Raw genomic sequence first — 24,476 nt, forward strand, 5'->3', positions numbered from 1 at the left:
TTCTCCTAGCGTGCATGCGAGCGTGTCCTAGCTCTAAGCCGTGAATATTCCGTATGGGATTAATACTTCTACTGTTACCGCACAAGTATCTCCATATAACCTCGCCACTGTCCAACAGGGTAAAATACCAAACGGGATAAGAATACCGGCCACACAGACGGAGTTGGGGGTATTCGCGCACACACACACACACACCGATGGGGAGCTTGAAGCCTTTTCCGCTCTTCCGGCTGTTCCAAAATTGGCGCCGAAGTCATTAACGATTATAGTCAATATAGCGAGGTAGTATATGCGTCATCGCAGTTCGTACATAGACAAGAAAGATGAAATCAAAGGGCGATCATGTATCGCCAACCGCCGGGCATCGTCCCATCCCCCTTCGCCCTCCTTTCCCTCAACAGCAACCCGAAGAGCTCTGAGGCGGCCTCTTCAGTGGCACGCTCCGATTCCCACCAGCGCCAGGCCCCTTAACCCCCGACCTCCTATCATTCAAATCGTACTTCCCTGCCTGAATATTCTGGTATATCCTCTCGGCGACCCTCATAAACGCCTTCTCAACATTCTCCCCACTCTTCGCACTCGTCTCGACGTACTCCAACACACCATTCCGCCTCGCCCACTCCTCGGCCTCCTCGTGCGTGACCTCGCGCTTATTCTCGCCGTCGGCGCTAGATAGTGTCAAATCGGCCTTGTTGCCGACGAGGACGACGACGATGTCGGGTTCAGCGATCTGGCGGAGGTCGTTGAGCCAGTCGGTGACGTGGAGGAAGGTTTGTTTGCGGCAGAGGTCGAAGACGAGGAGGGCGCCGGAGGCGCCGCGGAAGTAGGAGCGGGTGACGGATTTGTAGGTTTCTTGGCCGGCGGTGTCCCAGAGGGAGAGTTTCATGTGTTTTTGGGGGCCGGTGGCTTCTGGGGGTGGTGGTTTACGCGGTGGTTCGGGGAGGCCGCCGGTGGTGTTGTCTGTGGAGGGTGGGGAGGAGGTGCCGTTGGCTTCGTCTGTTGTCGTTGAGGGTTTCTGGTCGGAGGAGGGTTGCGCTGTTGGGAGGAGGGAGGCGGGAGTGTGAGGAGGACCGACGGGCACGATGCGGGAGCCGAATTCGACGCCGATGGTGACGTCGTGGTGGGGGGAGAATCGGCCTTCGCAGAGGCGGATGGTGAGGCTGGATTTACCGCATCCTGAGTCTCCTATGCATACTAGTTTGGCGATGTAGTCCCAGGGAGGAGAGGACATGGGGGGTTGTTCGTTCGTTGTAAGTCGTTGGGATCGCGGAGGAGAGCTTGATATCGCGTGACGAGGAGCTCGGGCCGAGCGCGAAATGGGATCTCGAAGGATTGATGGGGCGCAGGTAAGGGCTCGTTTGACGTCGGTGAAACGAAAGAAGCGGGATGAAATAACTTGGACTTGATGAAGGCTTCAAAGAAACTGGTTCGGAGGAAGCGAGAAGAAGGCCCAAGGCTGGGAAGCGAGGTCAGAGTGGGCTCAGATAGCAATGGGTACCTGAGAGTGGCAGGGGGCTTTCGGGTGGTACACTGGTAGCTGGCGTCTGGAGTGTGCTTTTTTGGCTTGGTTCTGCTTCTTGTGTGCACATGCATTTTTTCGGCGTTGATTGCTGATTGCGAAAGCTACAAATGCAGTCCTAGAGCCGGAGTTAAACCGACCATAAAGTACTTACATAGTGGCAAAATTATGATAGTGTACCTTTGTACTTCGTGCAGAGTAATGTACTCAATTTGGGTACAGCACTTAGATTTGCAAAATAATCGACTCATCAGTCAATGGAGGCTGTCTTAATAGGCGCCTCATACCTTCCCCGACAGCCTTTCGGTTTAGAGCCAGAGAAAAATCGAGAAACCGCGTTTCCGACATTTCTGACGGTCCAATTTGCAGCAGTCGATCGCTGTAATCGAGACTCGAGAGCTGATGGATGGACGGACTCAGCACCAGAACGAGCCCCTGCGGTATTGCTTCAACTCTGCCCTTCAACGGTTCTCAGATGACATTGAACCACCAGGGTCTCCCTCGTAACGTCATTACGATTTGATGCGACCTCGGACTTCTTCACTTGATTCTTCGTCCTGCGATCTCCGAAGTAAACTACACGACCGTCAGCCATTGCTCACCGCCTGAGACTCCCATGCATCTTGAAGACTTCGTACCTGTTACGAAGTACTCCGTACATTGAATTGTAATGTAATTGTACGAAGTATCAGCCAGGCAGAACTTGAACAGTCACAGTCCACCTGATGATGTAAGGGCTGTGCTTTAGCATTACTCCGTGCTTTGTACCCCAAGAACTTCAAGTCATGACTGGTACTTGTGATACATCAATGATCCATGTCCTGTGCACTGTATTAGTATCAATTGTCAGGCAGCTGCTCGTCTTTCGTTTCTTCACCTCCAAATCCCAGAAGCTGCTCGTGTTTCCCCCAGCATTCCTCTCCAGAATTTATTTTCAGGAACCCATGCACTCTCTAGGCAGCCGATGATCTCGTCCTCTCCACAAAAGATCATAAACCTCTCCCCGATCAGAAACCTCCTCTTCCCGTGATAGGTCGTGACCAAGACCTTGACCACCGATCTTAGTCACCTGGCCGCCAGTCTTCCTCGCACACCTGCACTGCCAGTGTTTTGAGTATCTCCCAATCCGTTAAGAGCCATCCATCATTCGCCGCCAGCTCTTGTCACCCGCTCCCTCACTCAAACACACTACTCCGTACTCTACGCTACGCCTGCAACCTTTTCACCCGCATCCGCACCCGTCCCCATTTGATCCCCCTCTTCCCCCCCCACCTTGGAACTGATAACCTACCAAGAATTACGAAGTAGAACCCCAAATAACCTGGGCTGGGCGCTAGGCGGAAATCCGGACTGACTGGATGATCCTCACGTCTTCGTCTGCGTGACCTCCGATATCCACCATTGGCGACTGACATGAGCTCACTTTCCCCATTCTCCAAATCCAACAAATCCAAGGCAACTCGAAAATAGAACGAAAACGGAACCGGCCCTTTGTCTCCACCTTCAGATATTGTTCTCCTCCTTCCCAAATATCTTTCTTGGTGTTTTGGGAGGCTTGTGGAAATATCTGAAGGAGTCTAATCCTCCCCCGGACTTTACCATTACGACATGTTTTCGGAATGTGAGTAGCCTCAGAAGTGCCCAATCTCCCCGCACTCGAAGCAAATCAGTTTGTTTCGCTACTGTTCGGAAAACGTCTTGTTTCTTCTCGTCCCCTCCAATCTCTGACCGCATATTCTCTAGACGCATCGAAGTTCTTATCCCAGTCCCAGTCGCGCCTCTCCAACTTCGGTCAAGCTGATAACGACAGTGCCCCCTCTCGATATGCCCCCGACCGCTCTTCTCGACCGACCCGAAACTTAGGCCGCTCCTATTTTGGCAGGACTTACGGAAATCCATACCAGCAACAGGGCAGTAACTCCCGGTTCGGTCATGCATTCCGGTCAGGTATATCGGCTGCTCAGGATGCCCCCTTATTCGCCAGCACGAGGGACGAGTTTCGCGAGGAGGACGAAGAGGAGGAGCGCGATAGGGAGGCGGCCGATCTACTCGCCCTTCAGCAATCTCGCGCAGTGGCTGCAGGCAAACTAGAGGAGAGTATAGGGTCGGAAAACGAGGCCAGTAATGCGTCTCTCGACCGCAGCGCTGACGGGCCCTCGGAATACCAAACGCAACGATTCAGGCGGGGAATACGGAGCAGCTGGAACGGCGGCGGACAGAGCAGTCATGCGCAGTCGTCCAGGGCAGCAGGGAAAAATAGGTTCTCTTCGAATCAACCGATACCCAAGATTACACACGAAGACGCCGACTCGGACGATACAGGCGATAGTGCTAAGGGCAGGCTTGTCGATGTTGGCTTGGAATCTCAGATTGAGGATGACGACCCACCAGCGTCGCTTATTGGGGACACGCTCGACGACGTTGCTGGTAGCCCGCCACCCTTCCAACAGTTCCGTGACCGCCCAGATCGGAAATTTACCCTTCGCAGGGATTCTACCATAGAGAGCGATCTTGGCGAATCGAGGCGGAGCGTAGAGGACGACGGTAACGAAGCGGTCACGGTTACCACTACAGAAGGAGAACTGTTTCGATACGATCCTTTTTTCGCCTGGGCTTATTTGATTTTGCTCGCGAGCTTAATCTCCACGTACGTCCTTGTTTGGCTGCATACCGAAGCCCCTGACAGGAAACGACCCATCGGCGACACCATCTACTCGACCTTGCACGGTTCTTTCTACATGTTGGCCGTCGACACGTTAGTGGCGGTAATGGTGGCACTGCTATGGCTCGCAGCGCTGAGATCCTTTGTCCGACCACTCGTATCCCTCATCCTCGTCGCCGTGCCTGTAATCATGTTCTCCTTCTTCCTTTATCCTTTCATCTCTAGTTACAAGGGGACGACGCACGGAGCAAGCTTCCAGGACCGGGTGATGCGATGGGCCGCAATTGTACCGTTAGCAGGAGCCGTGATATGGGTCTACTGCGTGATCAAAGGGCGACACTCCATCCGGCAAGCGGTCGACATACTAGAATTTTCGAGCCGCATCTTGGGCGCGAACTCTGCGCTGGTGCTCGTCGGTCTAGCGTCACTCTTCACCGTCGTCGCGTTCACATGGATGTGGCTCGGCATGTTCTCCCGGGTGTTCCTGGGCGGGTACATGTCGAAGAGCCTAGCGAGGTACGTCATCAGCGTGTCGAGCTGGTGGCTAGGGGCGTGGTTCGTGTTTATGTACATGTGGACGATATCCGTCGTCACCGAAGTCCACAGGGCAACGACGGCGGCGACAGTATCGCAATGGTACTTCCACCGCAACGCGGTCCCGGCCCCGACGTCGCAAGAAATCGTCACGGCGGCGCTCAACCATGCGCTCACCACCATCTTCGGCAGCATCTGCCAATCCACGCTCCTCGCGCGCCTAGTTAGACTACCGCTCCTCATCCTCCCCTCCCGCATCTCGTACATTGCTCAGCGCATCGCCAACAGCTTTGTCCCGACGCCGGTGGTGGCCCTCACGAACCCCCTCACGATTACTTACTGCGCCATCCACTCTCAGAACCTGGCGGCCGCGGCCCGGGGTCTGAGCCAGATGGACTTTTTGTCGCCCCAGACGCCGACGGCGACGCTTACGCCGCGCGTGTTCGCGTCGCGCGAGGGCACGTCCAACGGGCTTGTGCCGTATCGGCTTGCTAAGATGGTGCTTTATGCGAGCCGGTTCATTCTCGCGACGGCCATGGGTTTCGCGGGTTGGGTGCTGACGGCTAAGAAGCTTGAGGTTACCTTGCCCGATGGCATGGGTATCCGGGGATCGGCATACGCGTATGTGGTCGGTATAGTGGCCAGTTTCATCGGTTACTCGGTCATGGGCTCGATGGAGAGTATTCTCAGCGGTATCGTTGATGCGGTGGTGATTTGCTATGGTAGCGAGAGGCGGATGGCGAGTGGAGGGGGTACGTATTGCATGGAGGCGGCATATCTGTTTGGTGAGAAGCGGAGGCGGAACCACTCAGATGACTACGTTTAGGGCTGGGATATGTCGAGGGATGAAGCCATTTTCCCCGTGGTTTTTGCTCTACATGGGGCGTCCAATGTGTTCTGAAGCCAGGCATGGCTCATTCATTTCAATACTGCTATTCTTGTGATTTACCTTGATTTCCTTTTCCTTTCACCTGTTTCTGCTTCATCTTCATTCTGGCGGCTTGCACTTTTCTCTGGAAGGATATCATTCCTGCGGGACCCTCGGAAAGCATAGAATGCGGATTTAGATGGATGTTTTGGGGATATGGAGCACATTACAAGGAATTGTTTCGGTTTAGCCCATTGAAAGTAAAAAAGGGGGCTTTCTCCAATCGCACCTTTTTCGAACTTGTTTTTTTTTTATCTCAAATGCATCATTCCCGATCTTATGCCAGAGCAGACTCCTCAGACTCCCCTGCCAAAGGTGGGGTTAGAGAGATTCCACAAAATGAGCCATGGCGTCGCTCGTCGGTTTAGGTGTTGGAGAGCTCTCGTTGAAACTAGGACAGGGCGTGGACACAGCCTGCGCACGTGAGGAGGTATGGAGGAATCAGAAAAACGGCAGGGCAGGCTGGGCAGGCTGGGCACCTCGACCGAAATTCCCCTCTTCTTCACTATTCCCTAATTAGGGACTTTGCTTTTCGCTCAGTTGCCTCTCTCCTATCCGAGACGAGAGATTTCGAAGGTCTATTTTTCCCCTCGCATTTACTCCGTTTCGTTGCAAATACTGGCCTTGCAGAAGACGCTTTCTAGATAAGGCCCTTGGTCTTGCTCGCCCGTGGTCTAGCTCACATTCGTCAGGCATAACCACTACTATCTACCCTACTTCAGCATTTCCTCAATTGATCCAACGCACCGAGGTACATTAGACAATGAAGAGGATCACAGATGCGATATTTCCGTCCTCGAAGCGAACTCGGACGGCCATTGCCTGGTCGGGAAGCGAGCAACCACAAGCGGGCCCCACCCTACCGAACCCGCGATGGCACCCCGACACTAACTCCCCGTCCGAGACCCCACCGGACCCCACCTTCCCGGATGGAGTGAAGGTCCTGCACGACTGCCCCGATGCCACAGTCGACATCTGCTTTGTCCACGGTCTGTCTGGCAACCGGGACAGCACATGGACTGCCAAGGGGCAGTCCACACCATGGCCGAAGACCCTTCTCCCGCCGAGGCTCGAGAAAGCTCGCATACTCACGTACGGCTACAACGCATACATAGTGCAAAAGTCTGTTGCTTCGTTAAATCGGCTGACCGACCACGCGACGAATCTTCTGAACGACTTGACGACGGATAGGGCCTCCTGTAATGCATCATGTCGTCCTCTCATCTTTGTCGCCCACAGCTTGGGCGGTCTTGTTTGTAAGGAGGTTATTCTGTCGTCTCGAAACAACCCGGAACCATATCTTCGCGACATATTCCATTGCACAAAAGGCATTATATTTATGGGCACTCCCCATAGGGGTTCCTGGATGGCCGACTGGGCCAAGATCCCGGTTTCTGCTATTAGCCTTGTCAAGTCTACCAACAAGTCGCTGTTGGAGATCTTGGGGACAAACAATGAACGCCTCGAGAGCATTCAAGACAACTTTTGGGAAATGGCGCGGGAACTGCGTGAAGGCGGCAGGCCTTTCGAGGTCACATGCTTCTTTGAGGAACTGCCTCTGGGCATGGGTGGGGTTGTCGTGCCCAAGCAATCCGCCACTCTTGAAAGTTATTCTCGCATGTCTATTCCTGCCAACCACAGTGACATGGTCAAGTTTGGCTCCGCAGATGAGATTGGATTCAAGAGATTGCTTGGAGTGCTGCGCAGATGGGAATCACAAGTCGGGCTGGACCCACTTTCATTACAAGATCGCCGGGGAGCCTTACTGGACTCGTTAAAATTCGCGGGGATCGATGCTCGACATGATAGTATCGAAGATGCACAGGACAAAACATGCGAGTGGCTGCTCGAGACCCCTGAGTATGTGGATTGGCTGGATCCCGAAAAGTTTGGCCAACATCGTGGCTTTTTGTATATCGACGGAAAGCCAGGTGCTGGGAAGTCTACCGTAATGAAATTCGCTTTCGACCTCTCAAAGGAGACCGCCACCGACCATGCAGCTGTCATTTCATTTTTCTTCCATGCAAGAGGCGACGACCTGGAAAAATCGCAGATTGGAATGTATAGATCACTTCTACATCAACTACTGACCAGACTGCCTGATCTTCAGAAATTGCTCGACAGCCCGGATCTTGACGTCCAAAGTCAAAGCAGCAGTCCCGCGTGGGACATTAAGACACTTCGTCGAGCGTTTTCCAATGCAATAGCAAAACTCGGCCAACGCCAGCTAACTTGCTTTATCGATGCCCTTGATGAGTGCGACCAGCACGAAGTTCAAGACGTGATAAACTCCTTCAAGGAGTTCGGGCAACGCGCTGTTGAAGCTGGATCTAAGCTCTACATATGTTTCTCAAGTCGCCGCTATCCGCTCATTCGTGTTCGGTATGGCCTGCGGCTGACTTTAGAGGATCAAACTGGCCATGCAGAAGCTATTGAAAAATATGTGCGAGAAAGGCTCGAAGTTGAGGAGGAGGACGGATACGTTGAGGATATTAGAACCAAGATTCTCCAGAAGGCAGGCCACATTTTCCTGTGGATTTTCTTGGTAGTCCACATCCTAAACGAGGAATTCAACAACGGCCGTATGTTTGCCGTGCGGAAAAGGCTAGAGGAAATTCCCGACAGGCTAAGCGATCTGCTTAAGGACATTCTAACGAGAGACAAGAACAACATGGCCGACCTTCGGCTTTGTATCCAGTGGATACTGTACGCCAAACGGCCGCTTAAGCGTGAAGAGTTCTATTTCGCAGTCGCGTCTGGGTTAAACGCAGATGAGAAGGTCGAATGGAACCGCCGCGAAATTACCCTCGACCGCATAGACCGATTTGTTCTAAGTTCCTCCAAGGGTCTCGCCGAAATTACTAGATCCAAAGATCGAACAGTTCAGTTCATCCACGAATCAGTAAGGGATTATCTCATTAAGGAGGGTGGCCTGCACTATCTTTGGCCAGGACTTGCAGAAGACTTCGAGAGCTTGAGTCATGATCGGCTGAAGAAGTGCTGTCAAACGCATATGCAGGCCGATATCTCTAGCTGTATGTCATCAGGTGAAGCACTTCCAAAAGCGAAAGATTTGCAACAGCTTGTGTCAGAAAAATTCCCGTTTCTCAGTTACGCAAGCGGCCACGTCCTCTACCACGCCAATGCAGCTGCGAGCGGGGTGCCTCAGGACGACTTCCTGGGAGAATTTTCTCTCGGGACGTGGATCAGCCTGAATAACATATTCGTGCGATATCCCTACAAGCCTCCTATCAACCTTCTATACATACTTGCAGAGAAGAACTTGGCAACGCTTATAAGGATATTGCGTCGGCACCATCCTAGGATCAATATTTCCGGAGGGCGACATTATTATCCTCTCTTCGCGGCCCTAAAACTCGGCCATCGTGATGCTGTTAAAGCACTCCTGGAACAGGAGACAAACTCTCGACAAGGTGATGACTTTCTCTCACAGCTGGAGTATGGATCAGATTTTACAGTCCCAGAGGGTAAGACACCAATCCTGTGGGCCCTAGATATGGGTTATATGGCTCTTGCTATGGCTTGGATTGCATCTATGGAGTTCGATATCGATTCCAAGGGTCCCTCCGACCGTACGCCGCTATCGGTTGCTGCCGAGAGAGGGTTAGAGGCCATCGTCAAGCTACTGCTCGAGACAGGCAAAGTCGACATTGACTTGAAGGATGGTCATGGCCGGACACCGCTATCGTGGGCTGCCACGAATGGGCACGAGGCCATTGTCAAGCTGCTGCTCGAGACAGGTGAGGTCGATGTCAACTCGAAGGAGAAGAAGCATAAGCAGTGGCAGTTATCAGCCCGGACACCGCTATCATTCGCCGCTGCAAATGGGCACGAGGCCGTTGTCAAGCTGCTGATTGGCACGGACGGGGTTGATGTTAGCGCGGGGGATAAGAAGGGCCGGACACCACTATCGTTTGCTGCTGAGAGAGGGCACGAGGCTATCGTTCAGCTGCTGCTTAGTATATCCATGGCCGGCGTCGACTCAAGGGATAAGAAGGGCTGGACGCCACTATCGTGGGCCGCTGCAAGTGGGCACGAATCTGTCGTCAAGCTGCTGCTCCTTGACATATACAAGGTCGACGTCGACTCAAAGGATAGAGATTGCCGGACGCCGCTATCGTGGGCCGCTGAAAATGGGCACGAATCTGTCGTCAAGCTACTGCTCAAAAAGGACAAAGTCAATGTCGACTCGAGGCATAAGTCGCATAATACATCGTCAGGCCGGACGCCACTGTCATATGCTGCTGAGAGAGGGCACGAAGGCGTCGTCAAGCTGCTGCTTGAGACAGGCAAGGTCGACGTCAACTCGTTGACTGGGGGGATAACTGCGGATGGACGCCGGACGCCACTATCGTTTGCCGCTGGGAGAGGCCATGAGGCTGTTATCAAGCTGCTGCTCAAGACAGGCAACATTGGCGTTGACTTGAAGGATAGTGGTGGTCAGACGCCGTTATCATGGGCTGCTGCAAATGGGCACGAGGCTGTTGTCAAGCTGCTGCTCGAGACAGGTAAGGCTGATGTCAACTTGTCAACTGGAGAGAGAATTGTGGGTGGACGCCGGACTCCATTATCATTTGCTGCTGAGAGAGGCCACGAGGCTGTCGTCGAGCTGCTGCTCGGGACAGACAACATTGACGTTGACTTGAAGGATAAGGATGGTCGGACGCCGCTATCGTGGGCTACTGAGAAAGGGCACAAGAATATCATCAAATTACTCGAGTCAGCGAAGGAGCATACTGCTTTTCATTCTCTTTTCAAGTTCTCTAATTTATAAAAGAAATATTAGAGGGATCTTTAGGAATAGTATAAATATGTCAATACATTTCTACTAGTACATCTATGACGGGGGTTGAAGGATGGGGGACGGGCTTGGGCTTGGGCGGGGTCTGGATGAGACGAGTGTGAAAATCACACCTGCTGGCATGTTCTGACCGAGCCCAGTTGCTTCCTAGAGGGTCTGGCATGCCAGGGGAAAGAACTGGTTGCTAGATGGAGAGATGAAGTCTGACGACGTCAACAACTGCATCCGCTCCGCTGGAGATGGTTGATTTTCTCGCTCTCAACTACACTCCTATGAACGCTTCTGTTTACAGGGTATCATTAGAGGAGAGGAATCCCCGAGGGGTGTCCAGTGTACAAGGGCGACATAGGCCGAACAATGCAACTGTATCGATGTTGTGGGATACGAAGGGGAGGGAGTCGTTTAAAGAGATTTAAAGAGAGTTTGGCATGTAGGAAGGTGAGCGAAGGGGGCGAGCTGTAGCGGGGCTGTCCGTTCTAGGTGCAGGACAGACGTTCCTGTCTGTCGTGTGCCTGTTAATGCTATGCTTTGATGCTCTCCAGTTGTGGCAATTCTGTGATTGGTTTAGATATGAGACTTCCGGAGTTGAGGGCTCCAGAGAATGCTAGGAATGTCGGGAGGAACGGTGATAAGAAGTTGCCCCGGCGTGGAATCGAAGACGTGCTTGGGAGGGAGGTGGTGCTTGATGTTCACCGAAAGACAGAAAGACCGAACAGACCACAGCCCACGCACGTGACAAAAAATGGAGGAATCAGAAAAAGGCATGCTCGACACCTCCATTATGAAGTGGATGTGGGTTGAGGGCCGAGGAAGAGTTGCCTTGCCTGTCATACCCCATCTGTCATCATACTACTTCGTAGCTTGCGACTATCCTGAACACTCGAGGACATTCCAAGTGCGGAGTGGCATTAGCAGGCAGCACGACCACAGTCACAAACAATTATTGGAAAGGTCTCGTGGTGAGGCGAAACGGCGAAACTAATCTAGTAGGGCAAAAAGAAGAAGACCCGCTCGTTTGCAATGGCTGTGCAACAAAGCTTGTGTGGATGACGAATTCCGGCCGGTTGCAAAGCCTCAGAGGGGAGTTTGGCCTCTTCTAGAAAACGCCACATAAAGAGGCTGCCTAGAAATGTGCCACTGAAAATGGTATGGTACGGCATGGCATGGCATTGGCATTGGCACCAAATGGGGTGTCTCGCTCGCTCGCTCGGAATCTAAAAGGCCGGGAGGGAGCTTGGCCACGCGTTTGAGCTGCCGAAGGAGGGGCTTGTTCCCACCTCATGGATGGGGATTGATGGGGGATCTACGCTAAGGTTGATGGGAACGGCGACAATGGAAAAGGGAGGCGGATTGATCTAGCGTATTGTACTGTACTACTCAAATACATGCCATACTCGATATGTAATAGCCATCTTCTGTTACAGTTTCCGACGTCAAAGGTGCAAGTGCGGGACAAACTGCCCGTACTTGTCCACATCCACCATTCCGGTTCGTAACACGCAACACGCAATACTTCGTCCACCCCTCCACCCCTCCATCCCTCCTTCCCTCCTTCCTCGATCTAGCAGGTCGATACTTTTTCTCCTTTTTATCTTTATCTTTCCCCAACCTTAAATCTTTTAGATTCAGGGTCCTTTCCATCTCTCCTTTTTTTTTTTATTCATTTCAAATCTAACCCACGCGATTTAAGAGACCTCGAGTCTCTCTGATCGCAAACGATCCAACCCACTTACGTCATCTCGTCGACACCTCATCTCCCATCTCTCATCGTCGCCGATTCAAGCCGCGCAAATGTCCGACTTTGCTCCTCCCCCCGGGCCTCCGCCCCCCAAGGCGCCTGAGGTGCCTCCTGGCTGGACCGCGCAATGGAACGATCAATACAAAGAATGGTAGGTTTTCTTCTCATTAACCCCCCCCTCTCTCTCTACCTCGTCCCCATCTCACGATGCGCCTACCCCGCCGTGATAACCGAAACCTCATGACCTTGGAAACCTCCCCCCATCTTGTCAATTCCCAATACAAGAATCTCTGAAAAAAGGCGCATACTAAACGACATCAAACTCTCAGGTTCTACGTAAACCTCCACACCAAACAATCCCAATGGGAAAAACCCACCGCCCCCGCCCTCCCCCAAGAAACCCGTCCACCCCCGGACGCCCCACCCGGCTACGCTCCCCCCGCAGACGGCACGCCACTCCCCAGCGACACCAAAATAAATCCTTACTTCAAGGACGGCAACGATGACCAGTCCTCGTCCTCCAAGAAGGCCCAGGAGGAGGAAGATGCGCGGTTAGCCCGCGAGCTGCAGGACCAGGAGAACGCGGCGCATAGAGCCGGTAGCAGCGGTGGACCGGGACAGGTGCCCGCACAGCAGAGTTATCTCCAGCATCAGTATCCTCCCGCCGCAGGGTCTCCGGGGCCGTATCAGCAGGGGCAGGATGCGACGAGGTCGAAGGGTAAGGGAGGATTCTTGGGGAAGTTGCTCGGCAAGGCCGGGAGCAAGGTAGGAGGAGGGTCGCATGGCGGTCAGCCCGCGCAGGGATACGGTGGTTATGGCGCCCCGCCAGGTGGTTCCTATCCTCCGCAGCACGGCGGATATGGTGGTCCGCAGGCGTATCCTCCCCAGGGAGGGTACGGGGCCCCGCCGCCTCCCCAGGGGTATGGATATGGACCGCAGCCTCCGTATGGGGGGTATCCGCCCTACGGCCAGCAGCCGGGATATTACCCGCAGCAGCAGCACGCTCCTAAGAAGAGTGGACCTGGTATGGGAGGCGTGGCCGCCGGTGCGGCGCTGGGTGTTGGTGCGGGGTTGATTGGTGGTGCGTTGGTTGCTGATGCGGTGAATGATGCGCAGCATGATGCCTATATGGACGGTTATGGTGAGTGCTAGATCCCTTGAGCCTTTTCCCTCCCATCTGGCGCTTTGGAATGTGAAGTGCTAACTACTCGGACTTGTGTAGCGGATGGACAGAATGATGACTTTGGTGGTGGTGATGATTTTGGAGGTGACTTCTGAGAGTAGGCCGAGGGTCTATTTTGGGGTTGCTGGGAGGGAAGACTGATGAGCTGGTGCACTCGTACATTCTTTTCTTTTCTTTTCCTTGACGCCTTCATGTTGTCTTGTTGCGTTCTAATGCTAGAATCATGGTAATGCGAAGTTGATATGTCCGTGATTGCCTCAAATTCAATGACCCGAATGATTCGCTGGGCACTCGCAGCGTTCCGACCAACATCTGTAGTATTCAAATTGTCGTCAATGTTTCCGAGATCATAGCCTTGAATATCAAGCGAGTGACAGTGCGGCCCATCAGCACGACGTTCCGGACAGGGTAGTCACAGATTCCCTATTAATAGACACATTAACGCAGCAGACGTACATCGAATGCAGACCCCTTCCTTCATCTGGAGCCAATCCAAGCCCTCACTGACATCATAGAACGAGAAACCGACCAAAACCATGGCCCTTTCTACCGCCTAACACCGCCATTCCCACCCCTACCGTTGCCCTCCTTCTTGTTCGTACCCGCCAAATACGCCGCCATATCAAAGTTACCCATCGGGTTCGCTCCGGGCTGCTGGCCGCCCAGGATGCTGTTCATCGGGTTGTTCCTCTGCCTCTCCTCGAACTCGGCCTTCATCTCGGGGTCCACTACGCATACATCGTTAGCAAGAACTTAACAAAGCTGAGAAAGCCGGGAAAGAGAAGGGGGAAACTCACTGTTATCGACAAGGTAAGGCATCCCAATAAACAACCCCATACTAACAAGGCCTAACAGAATCATAGGATTCTTGAGAATAGTGAAAACCGAGACTAAACATCCCACGCATTCTGGTTAGCAAAAAAAAGTCCCTCTTCACATACGCTCCTCACTTTCCAAGAGTTCAGATAAGGGAGAAATAATACTCACACTTCTGTCTCTCAACAAAATACTGCTTCCCCCCCAAAACCCTCACCTCAACCCTTCCCCCCTCCCCGACCCTTACCTCCCCCTTATTGTCCCACTCATTCCCCCTATACGTCTCCCAAGCCTGCACGACGGCCTTCCCCCCTTCGCCCTCGGCCACGTCGACCCTCACAGGCGAAAACGCGTACGTGGCGCAGTGCACGTCGGCGAGGTAGGATCCTTCGGACACGTTGCGGAAGACGAACTCGCCGGCGGGGGTTAGGTAGGCGGAGTGTTGCGCGCCGAGGGTGCTGAGGGTCGCGTGAGTGTTTGGGGGGAAGGTGGATTGGCCGCCGGAGGTGTGGTGGGAGGGGGAGATGTGGAGGGTTATTGTTAGGGCGGAGGAGAGGGGGAGGATAGATAGGAGGGATGGGAGGCGCATTTTTGTTGTGTGGTTTGGGGGAAGGGGATGGCTGTAGAAATCGAGAGTAGAATGGCTTTAATGATTTCGTCGCTTCGGTGGGCCTGGGTCGAGATAATGAGGAGGACGAGATCGGGAACGGGGTTGGAGATGCGCGTGTTGCTGTCGCCGTTGATGATGTGTAGTTGATTTTCGAAGGGAGCTGTTGATGCTGATGAGCTTCTGAGCGAGGATCGAGGCCTGGTCTGCGTCCTTGTTTCCAGTTGTTGGCTCAGGTCAACGGCAGACCCTGTTGGCGGCCCGGCCGGCTGCGGCCAGTTGGCCTGAGCTGCCGAGCCTCATGGCAGGCATTCGACATCTTGACTAATAGTCTTTTCCCCACGTGACTTTCCTTCCTGCTGTGCCACACCGCCTGCCCGTGACCAGGTTGCGGCCACGTCGTGACATGCAGGGACTGATTTCCAGTTACGAACCTCGACCCACTCATTCGCACTCTCGCTCAAGCAAAGAGGTGCGAAAGATTAGCTGAGACGAGAGAAAGGTCAGTGATAAGAACACCTCTCGGTGATAGTCATTCTTATAATCTCTAGAGAGGGGTATCCATCGATATTGATGAAGAGTGCAAAACATCAAATACACCTTCTCGCTCTATATGGAGATCACGTGATCTCGGTGAAGGATGCTGAAGAACGTCGTTTGACCCCAGAGGAACAGGATCAGACAGAGCGAACCGGCACAAATCGAGCCACATTTCATATTCCGAGCCGAACCATGCACAGTCCAGTCGTATCCAAGAATCCATTGATATATATCAGAAAAACTTCGTACCCAATCCACACACTTAGCCTGCTGGACTCCATGGGCAGCCTACCGACCTCGCATGGGTATCCAGCTCCACTCATCCTTTATCAGAGGAGCAGTCCTCTCAGGCAACTGCCAATTGTGGACCGGCAAATGTGGGGATTGATTCACTTATAGAACGGAACCATTAGTAGGTACTGGAGAGTCAAATTCCCCCATCCGTTTGTTCTAGCACAGTAGTATCCTCACGACCCGATACGGCCCAATGGTGCCTTTATACCCCTGATAGCGTCATCAAGCGCTTGAGAAAGAATTTGTGTCGAAGTGTCCTTTGCGCCAGCCGAGACGCCGAGGACCAAAAATCTCTCTCCAGTTGCGCCCTACACCTGCAGTGGTATCTCGCGAGCTTGGAATTGTATCCTGTAGGCTGAACAGAGGTATCCATTGTTGCCTCCAACAGTCGTTGTTTGCTGAAGGTCGACAGTTTCCAATGGGCCCCTGGAACATAATTATTACATCGGCCAACGCAAGAATGGATGAGAGAAAGGATTTCGATACCTTTTCCGGAGACAGCCAGCTAAACAAATCAGTTCCTCAATTTCGCGCGGTATGAGGCGAACCATATTTTGTCAATGCTGAGTGCAATTCGGTCAGCCTGGTACAGTATCCCTGCCAAGTCATCACTCCATATGGCTTCGAGAGTATATTAAATGCCACTGTAAAGAGGGAGTGTGCGACCTTATTAAGGCCCGGCCATTGCTCACACAGAGAGGGTCACTTGCCTCCATTTGAGGGCGTTACAGACGTCGGTTTCGTGAATAGCTGTACGGCGTCCATGTTGTTGGGTAACATGTTGCTCCGCAGACAGGAGCGACGCGATGAGAGGGACAACCAGACCCCACAAGGCCGAAGCTCTATCACGTGTTTATGAGGTCCGGTTGGGGGCGAATCAGAAAACGGAAGCTCCGACAGCGACATATGGATCTCTCGAGGTAATTTGAGTAGTGTGTAATGAGCTGGAGTCATTCTCGTGGTTGTTGGTTACAAAAGGCGACTCATTAGAAGAGAAGCGTCCTAAAAATGTCGAGCAATTCATCCTCGCAACCCCACTATACTCTATATACACTTTGTAGACATGGCAAATTATATCGAGTGGGAGCAAAACGAAGGCCCCCCCGGCGCAAGCCCACGGGCTCAGCTGGCTTATGCCCAGCTGAGGTGGCTCGGTTCTGAAGAAGGAAGGGGAAATCGATGAGAGCAACTCACGCGTAATGCAAGATGCTGATGCATAGCCGAACGGGTCATCGGGCTACATGGTGATGACATGGTACTGCACCCAATCTAGTTCCGGGGAATACGAGATTGTCTGTGTGGCCCGAAACGAGTTATCTGGGGAAATTCCATCGAGCAAGCAGTGTGAGTCTAAGTACATAACGGCTCGGTAGTAACGCAGGAGCTACTTGATCTGAAAGCTCCAAACGGCGAAACAAGATAGCGACTCAAACGTCTGTGCAACCCAGTTGTTACAATCCTAACACTAGCCCATTGACAGTATCAGGTGGATACAACTGGTGACAGGATTAAGGTAGTTATCTGTTAGTGGTAGAGTAAGGCAGTCAAGCAGTGTTCACAAGATATAGGTGAGAAGTGTATATTTAAGTATAGGGGTGTCATTATACTTAAATTAACTACTAGGGAGTCTTAAAAGATAAACTAGATATATAGTAGAACTTATAGTTTATATAGACATTTCCTTTCTAAGCTCCCCCAAGGTTAGTTATACTTCTAATTAACTAGTTAGTTAGTTATAAATATAACTATCTTATTAAACTTCTATTTAACTAATTAATTAGACTTAGTTCTATTTAACTCCTTTATTATATAATCTATTATTTTATAGTACTATACTACTTTCTTATAACTTAATTATAATTATATTATAATATAATGTTCCCCCTCCCTTGGTCTTTATCTTTAAAGACTTATTAGTTATAATAATCTTATTTTTCTTCTTTCTTCCTTAGTAAGTTCTTTTTATTTCTTCTCCTAATTATATCTAATTATATTTTTAAATCTTATTTCCTTAGTATAGTTATTTTTAAAATTAATTATAATTACTTTACTTAAATAATTAATAATATTTTTTCTTAATAGTATTGGGATATTACCCGCAGCNGCAGTCAAGCAGTGTTCACAAGATATAGGTGAGAAGTGTATATTTAAGTATAGGGGTGTCATTATACTTAAATTAACTACTAGGGAGTCTTAAAAGATAAACTAGATATATAGTAGAACTTATAGTTTATATAGACATTTCCTTTCTAAGCTCCCCCAAGGTTAGTTATACTTCTAATTAACTAGTTAGTTAGTTATAAATATAACTATCTTATTAAACTTCTATTTAACTAATTAATTAGACTTAGTTCTATTTAACTCCTTTATTATATAATCTATTATTTTATAGTACTATACTACTTTCTTATAACTTAATTATAATTATATTATAATATAATGTTCCCCCTCCCTTGGTCTTTATCTTTAAAGACTTATTAGTTATAATAATCTTATTTTTCTTCTTTCTTCCTTAGTAAGTTCTTTTTATTTCTTCTCCTAATTATATCTAATTATATTTTTAAATCTTATTTCCTTAGTATAGTTATTTTTAAAATTAATTATAATTACTTTACTTAAATAATTAATAATATTTTTTCTTAATAGTATTTCTTTAAGATATCTAAATATATTTTTTACTATAATATATAAGTCTTTTAAGATTATATTATCTATAAGAGGTAGTTTTAGTATAACTTATATATTTACTTAAAGTATATTAATTATAATATTAGTAATATTAATAATTCTATATATAAGTTTTCTAATCCCTTCTTTTTATTTTCTAGTTCTAATATTATTTCTACTTAGTTAACTATTTAGAGTAAGAATAATCTTACTTAGAATAGGAGAAATATAAGGTAGAGGAGGCTTTTAAAAAAATTATTAATATTTAATAAGCTATATTTTTCTAAATCTATTAGTTATATTAGGAGGAGAAATTATATAAAAAATAAGCTTTAGAAGTTATTTATTTAGAAATAGAGTAGGTTACTAAGAAGGATATTACTAAGAATACTATATTTACTATTTCTAAGTTAGAGATTAATTAGAGCTTGTTTTTAGATCTACTACTATTAGATCCCTTAGTTTTTTTAAATATTTCTAGTAGAATATAGTAAGAAGTTACTAGCTTTCTATTAAATATTTAATAAGTTCTTAAGTATTTTTACTATATTTAAAATTTTTCTATTTAATTAAGTACTTAACTTTTCTATTATTATTATTTATTAAGTTAAAAATTTTATTAATATCCTAAATATCTTCTTTAAGTTTAATTATAATAGATTCTTCTATAGGTATATTATTATATATTAGTTTAAATAATATTATATAAAATATTAAGTACTTCTTTATTTTTTCTAGTAGTTCTAGCTTATAGTTAATTTTTAAAACTTTTTATTTAATTAGAAATAATTTTAATTTTTTATAATCTAGTTTATTACTTAGTTATATAATTTTAATCTAGAGGTTCTTAGTTCCTAGTTTCTTTTATAATAATTAGACCTTACTTTCCCTCTTAAGAATTAGTTCTTTAACCTATTTCTAATCTATATAGTATTTTATTTACTATTAAATAAACTATAGTTCTTCTACTAATTACTTATAAAGTTCTTTTATTTTATTTACTATAAAAATAGCTTATTTAATTTAGGTCTTAATTTCTATTAGTTTAAATCTTACTTAGGGTTTAATATTATAATTAGTATAAAATAGTAATATCTTTATATTTTCTAATATATTAATATTATAAGCTCTCTAGGCTAGGGGTAATAGTAATACCTAATTATCTTATTTCTAGTTAATATAATACCTTAAATATATTTCTAGTATTTAGTTTATTTATTTAACTTATTTTTATATTTTTAAGTAATATATTATAAATAGTTTATAATTAATTCTTATTTTATCTAATAAACTTTACTAAAACTTAAAGATAAATAATCCCCCTCTATTAGAGTTGATTTCTTCTAGTAGGTTATAGTTTACTATTACTATTTATAGAAATAGTTTAGTAAACTATAATACTTTTATTACTTTATTATAAAATATAAAGTAGATATACTTTATAAGTTAGTCTACTATTATTATAATACTATTATATTTAACTTTTATAATAAGGTCTTTTAATAATAGTAATTTAATAATAAAGTTAATTATAATCTTCTATTATAATACTTCTAATATTAGTATTAGTTATAGTTTCTTATATAGCTTATATCTTAATAATTTATTTTTAATATAATATATATATTATTTAAAAATATCTTTTATTATTATAGAGCTTATCTTATAATAATAAGATTATTTAAAGATTTATTATATTTACTTTAGATTAGGGTATCTATATAGTAATAATTTATAGATTTTTTTAAAAATATCTTTAGTTAATTATCTAAATACTATAATTCTTCTATTATATCTTTATATTCTATATTTCTTTTTAGTATTTAGATAGTTAGTAAGTAACTTTTAATATCCTAGATTTAGACTTTAATAGTAGTCTTTAATCTTCTATAGAAGTTCTAATTTTATTTTAACCTAGTATATAGCTATAATTTATTATAGGTTACCTTAGTTATTATAGTAAAAGATAGTATTTACTTCTTTAAATATCTTCTAGAAATAGTTAGGTTAGTAGCTAAGTATATTAGCTTAGCTATTTTTCTTTCCTTTAATATATATAATTTTAAAGTTATATTCTAATAGCTTTTTAATTTAATATATTTACTATTAATTAAGCTTCTTAATTATAGTAAACTTTATAAGGTTCTTATAGTTTAAGTAGATAATAATAAAGTATTTAGTATCTATTAGATAATACCTCTATTTTTTAAATACTTTAATAATAGTTATTAATTCTTTATTAGATATTCTATAATATAACTTAGGTCTATTAAATTTCTTTAATATAAATACTATTAAGTAAAGTCTACTATTTTTATCTTATTATCCTAATTATACTCCTAGGCTATAATCTAATATATCTATTTCTAATTTATATAATTTTAAAAAATCTACTTAGTAAAGTATAAGTTATTTATATATAACTTACTTAGCTTTTTAAAATACCTTCTACTTTTTAAGTCTTTATTTAAATAGATTATTTTTTTTAGTAAGTTCTATAAGAGGTTATATATTAGTATTATAGTCTCTTAAAAACTTTTTATAGAAATTAAAAAATCTAAAAAATCCTTTAACTTTAATAATATTTATTAGTACTAGCTATTTTAGGATAGCTTTAACCTTTAACTCTTATATTTAGATCTTCCTTAGTTAGATTATATATCTAAGGAAATCTACTTATTACTTATAAAATTTATATTTAGATAGTTTTACTAGTAGGTTTACTTCTTATAGTTTTTATAGAATTTTATATATATACTCCTTATATTTTCTAAAGGTATCTAAGTAAATAAGGATATTATTAAAGTATACTATTATAAAGTTATTTAAATATTTTTATAAGATATAGTTAATTATTATTTAGAAACTTATAGGGGTATTAGTAAGTTTAAAAGATATAACTAAGTATTTAAAATACTTTAGGTATATTCTAAAGGTAGTTTTCTACTTATTACCTTCTTTAATATAGACTAGATTATATATTTCTTTTAAGTTTAAAGTTATAAACTACTATATTTCCTAGAACCTATTTTATAACTTAGAAATTAAGGATAGTAGATATTAGTTTTTAATAGTAATATTATTTAGCTATTAATAATCTATATATATCTATAATTTACTATTTTTCTTAAATATAAAGAAGATAGAATATCTAGCTAATAATATTAATAGCTTAATATATCCTTTTTTTAATATTTCTTTAATATACTTTCTTAAAGCTTAGAGTTATATTTTATTAAGATTGTAGATAAATATAAACTTTAGTTATATATCTTCTTTTAAGGGTATCTTATAGTTCTACTAGCTATACTCTAATAGTTTAGTATCTAATTCTTTAGTAAATACTTTATTATATTTCTAGTATTCTTTTAGTATATATTATAATATCTTATTTACTATTAGCTTAGTTTTAAAGTTTATAATAGTTTTTATTATATATATTTATTTATATTTTCCTCTTTTTAGTAGATAATTTAAATTTTTTATAATAAGTATTTTAAAGTAGATTATTATTTTAAAGGCTCTTAGCTTACTTAAAGGTAACTTTTCTAGTTAATATTTTTTAAATGCTAAGTTATTTTCTAAGCTTTACTTAATCTTATCCTAAATAAGCTAATTAATTACCTAATTAATCTATAAGTTTTTAATTTATAGCTATAATATTTCTAGTATAATAAAGTAGTTTACTATCTTAATAATATTAAAAAAGACATTATTAGTTCTTCTAGTAATAATAATATAAAAGTATATAATCTTAATATTTACTATTCTACCTTTATACTTAATTAGTATCTTATTATATATATTTAAAGTATATAACTAATTTTTTATAATCTATAGAAATTCTAACTTATTAATAATTATAAATAAAATAAAGTTTTTTTATATTTTACTATCTATTAGGGTTATAAACTTTTAGCTTATTAAAGTAACTAGTACTTTTAAATAGTAAATCTATTATCTTTCTATAATATTTATTTTTTATATATTTTTTTAAGATCCTAGTTTTATTACTTAGGTAATCTCTTTAGTAATTAAGAATATACTATTATATTACTATCTTTATAAATTAATTAATTATTATTATAGCTTCTTAATTTCCTTATATTATATTTACTAAGCTTTTCTTAGCTCTAGTACTTCCTTTCTATTATCTACTAGGTTTTATATAAGCTTTAGTTATTTATTAGTTTTTTTATTAAGTTCCTTTCTAATTTAGTTAAGTTGTTTTACTAAGTTCTTTTATTTACTTAGTAGCTTTATCTTATATTTTAACTTAGGGTTTCTTAAAGTCTATAGATAGTAGGTCCACTATTTAGTAATACTTTCTAGATCTAGTAAATATTATATAGCCTCTTACTTTAATTATTCTAAGTCTAGTTCTTCCTTTACTACTTCTAGAATTTATTAAAGTACTTCTTCTTCTAAATTTTTAATAATTTCTTAGAGGATTTTTCTTTTCTCTTCCTCTTCTAAAATAGTATAGTAGCTAATTAGTAAGTTAGTAAACTATTTTTCTTATTTCTAGCTTATTTATTTAAACTTCCTCTAGGACTTAGCTAATTCTTCTAACTTAGTAAGCCTTTCTTTATTAAAGCTAATATATTTTTCTAAGTTATTAATCTACTATTAGAATTCTATTTATAGGTCCTTACTATAGAATATCTTTTCTAACTAATTAATATAGTCTAGAGTATTAAAGATAACTTTTTATTATCTTTAGACCTACTCTTATAGATTATAAATATTTTCTTATTAGTTCTTTATATTTATCTATAGCTTAAGGGTTTAGAAGGTATAATATAGTTAGTTAACTTGTCCTTATAGGTTAATTAGGTTACTTTCTATATCTATATTTTACTCTATTTATATAGGGTTTCTTTTACTTATTTCCCCCTTACTTCCTTTTTATATTTATTCTCCTTTTTCTATAGCCTTAGACTATTACTATTCTCTTTATTATTAGACTTATTATTTATAGTCCTCCTATCTATTATTGTAGAGCTAATATCCTATAGGTAGTTCTAGTATATTCTTTTATACTTTTACTTATAGCTCTTTTAGTTAAAAATTATTTTCAGTCTTTATATCTTCTAATTCTAGTTTATTTATACTAAGTTATTTAATAAGTCTAGGATATAAAGTTATTTCTCCTCTAGTTTTTATAAGTTCTTCTAATTTTAACTTATATATAGGCTATTATATTAAGTATAGTATCTAGTAATAATATTAATATACTTCTTTATAATATTACTTATAGGATAGGTCCTCTAGTTTTAAGGTTCTAAATATTTCTAATAAGGCTTTTATAGTTTCTTTAATATAGGTTTTAATTTCTAGGATTTTAGTAATCTCTTTTTATTTTATTATTTTAAAAGTTTATAGTTTCTTTAAATATTATCTTACTCTATCTTTTTTATTTTAGTAGATAGTATATTTATTATTATAGTATATAGTTTATAATAAAGACTTATAGTCTACTATATTAGCTTTAAATTATTATATCTTTCTTTTAGGTATTAGTTTAAATCTAGGTTTCTTTTTATTAGGTTTTTTATAACCTAGCTTAGGCTTGTATTTTATTTAGCATTCTCTTATATAGTACTTAAATTGTCTATATTTATAGTACTTATTAATTTTATTTTTAAAAGATTTAAAGATAATATTTTTATTATTAGCTTTTAATTCTATAAGTTTTAAATAGGTCCCCTATAATATATTATTATTACTTCTTTTCTACTTACTATTAGTAGAGGTCTATAGTTTATAAGCTTTTATTATAGTAGTATAGCTATATTTCTACTATTATTATTTATATAGCTAGTTATTGATTTTAATAGCCTTTTCTATATACTTACTTAACTAAGTAGATTTTTCTTCCTTATAGAGTTTATCTTTAATATCCTCTTTAAGTCTATTATAAAAGTAAGTTATTAGAAACTTATCTTTTTAATTAAAGTAAATAGTAATCTACTTAAACTTAGTTATATATTTAGTAGTAGATCTCTTTTAGTTTAACTTTTTAAGTTATTAAATTATAATTTATTATTTATCTAGTTTTTTAAAAGCTTTTTTAAAAGCTTTTTTAAATATTTTATAGTTATTAAAGATTTTAATAATTTTAGCTTTTTATCTAATTTTATTATTTTCTAAATAGTATTCTTCT

The 24,476-nt window shown here is 42.7% G+C and overlaps 3 protein-coding genes and 2 pseudogenes across 3 annotated transcripts; 3 read left to right on the forward strand and 2 right to left on the reverse strand.

The window, feature by feature from the left end:
* Nucleotides 1-394: 394 nt before the first annotated feature.
* SAPIO_CDS5170 lies at nt 395-1,231 on the reverse strand (annotated as a pseudogene; the record flags this gene model as incomplete).
* Nucleotides 1,232-3,127: 1,896 nt separating this feature from the next.
* Nucleotides 3,128-5,541, forward strand: SAPIO_CDS5171 (Uncharacterized protein; the record flags this gene model as incomplete). The annotated part of the gene is made up of 2 exons (XM_016787553.1): nt 3,128-3,140; nt 3,263-5,541. The coding sequence occupies 2 exons, from the start codon at nt 3,128-3,130 to the stop codon at nt 5,539-5,541; spliced, it is 2,292 nt and encodes a 763-aa protein (XP_016642884.1).
* An 865-nt stretch (nt 5,542-6,406) lies between these two features.
* Nucleotides 6,407-10,438, forward strand: SAPIO_CDS5172 (annotated as a pseudogene; the record flags this gene model as incomplete).
* A 1,818-nt stretch (nt 10,439-12,256) lies between these two features.
* On the forward strand, nt 12,257-13,481 carry SAPIO_CDS5173 (uncharacterized protein; the record flags this gene model as incomplete). The annotated part of the gene is made up of 3 exons (XM_016787554.1): nt 12,257-12,354; nt 12,533-13,344; nt 13,426-13,481. The coding sequence occupies 3 exons, from the start codon at nt 12,257-12,259 to the stop codon at nt 13,479-13,481; spliced, it is 966 nt and encodes a 321-aa protein (XP_016642885.1).
* A 451-nt stretch (nt 13,482-13,932) lies between these two features.
* Nucleotides 13,933-14,791, reverse strand: SAPIO_CDS5174 (uncharacterized protein; the record flags this gene model as incomplete). The annotated part of the gene is made up of 3 exons (XM_016787555.1): nt 13,933-14,114; nt 14,184-14,276; nt 14,374-14,791. 3 exons carry the CDS (start codon nt 14,789-14,791, stop codon nt 13,933-13,935), a joined length of 693 nt encoding a protein of 230 aa, XP_016642886.1.
* Nucleotides 14,792-24,476: the final 9,685 nt, after the last annotated feature.

This window comes from Scedosporium apiospermum, assembly GCF_000732125.1.
Source record: "Scedosporium apiospermum strain IHEM 14462 chromosome Unknown SEQ_SAPIO_0097, whole genome shotgun sequence".
Taxonomy (NCBI): Eukaryota; Fungi; Ascomycota; class Sordariomycetes; order Microascales; family Microascaceae; genus Scedosporium; species Scedosporium apiospermum.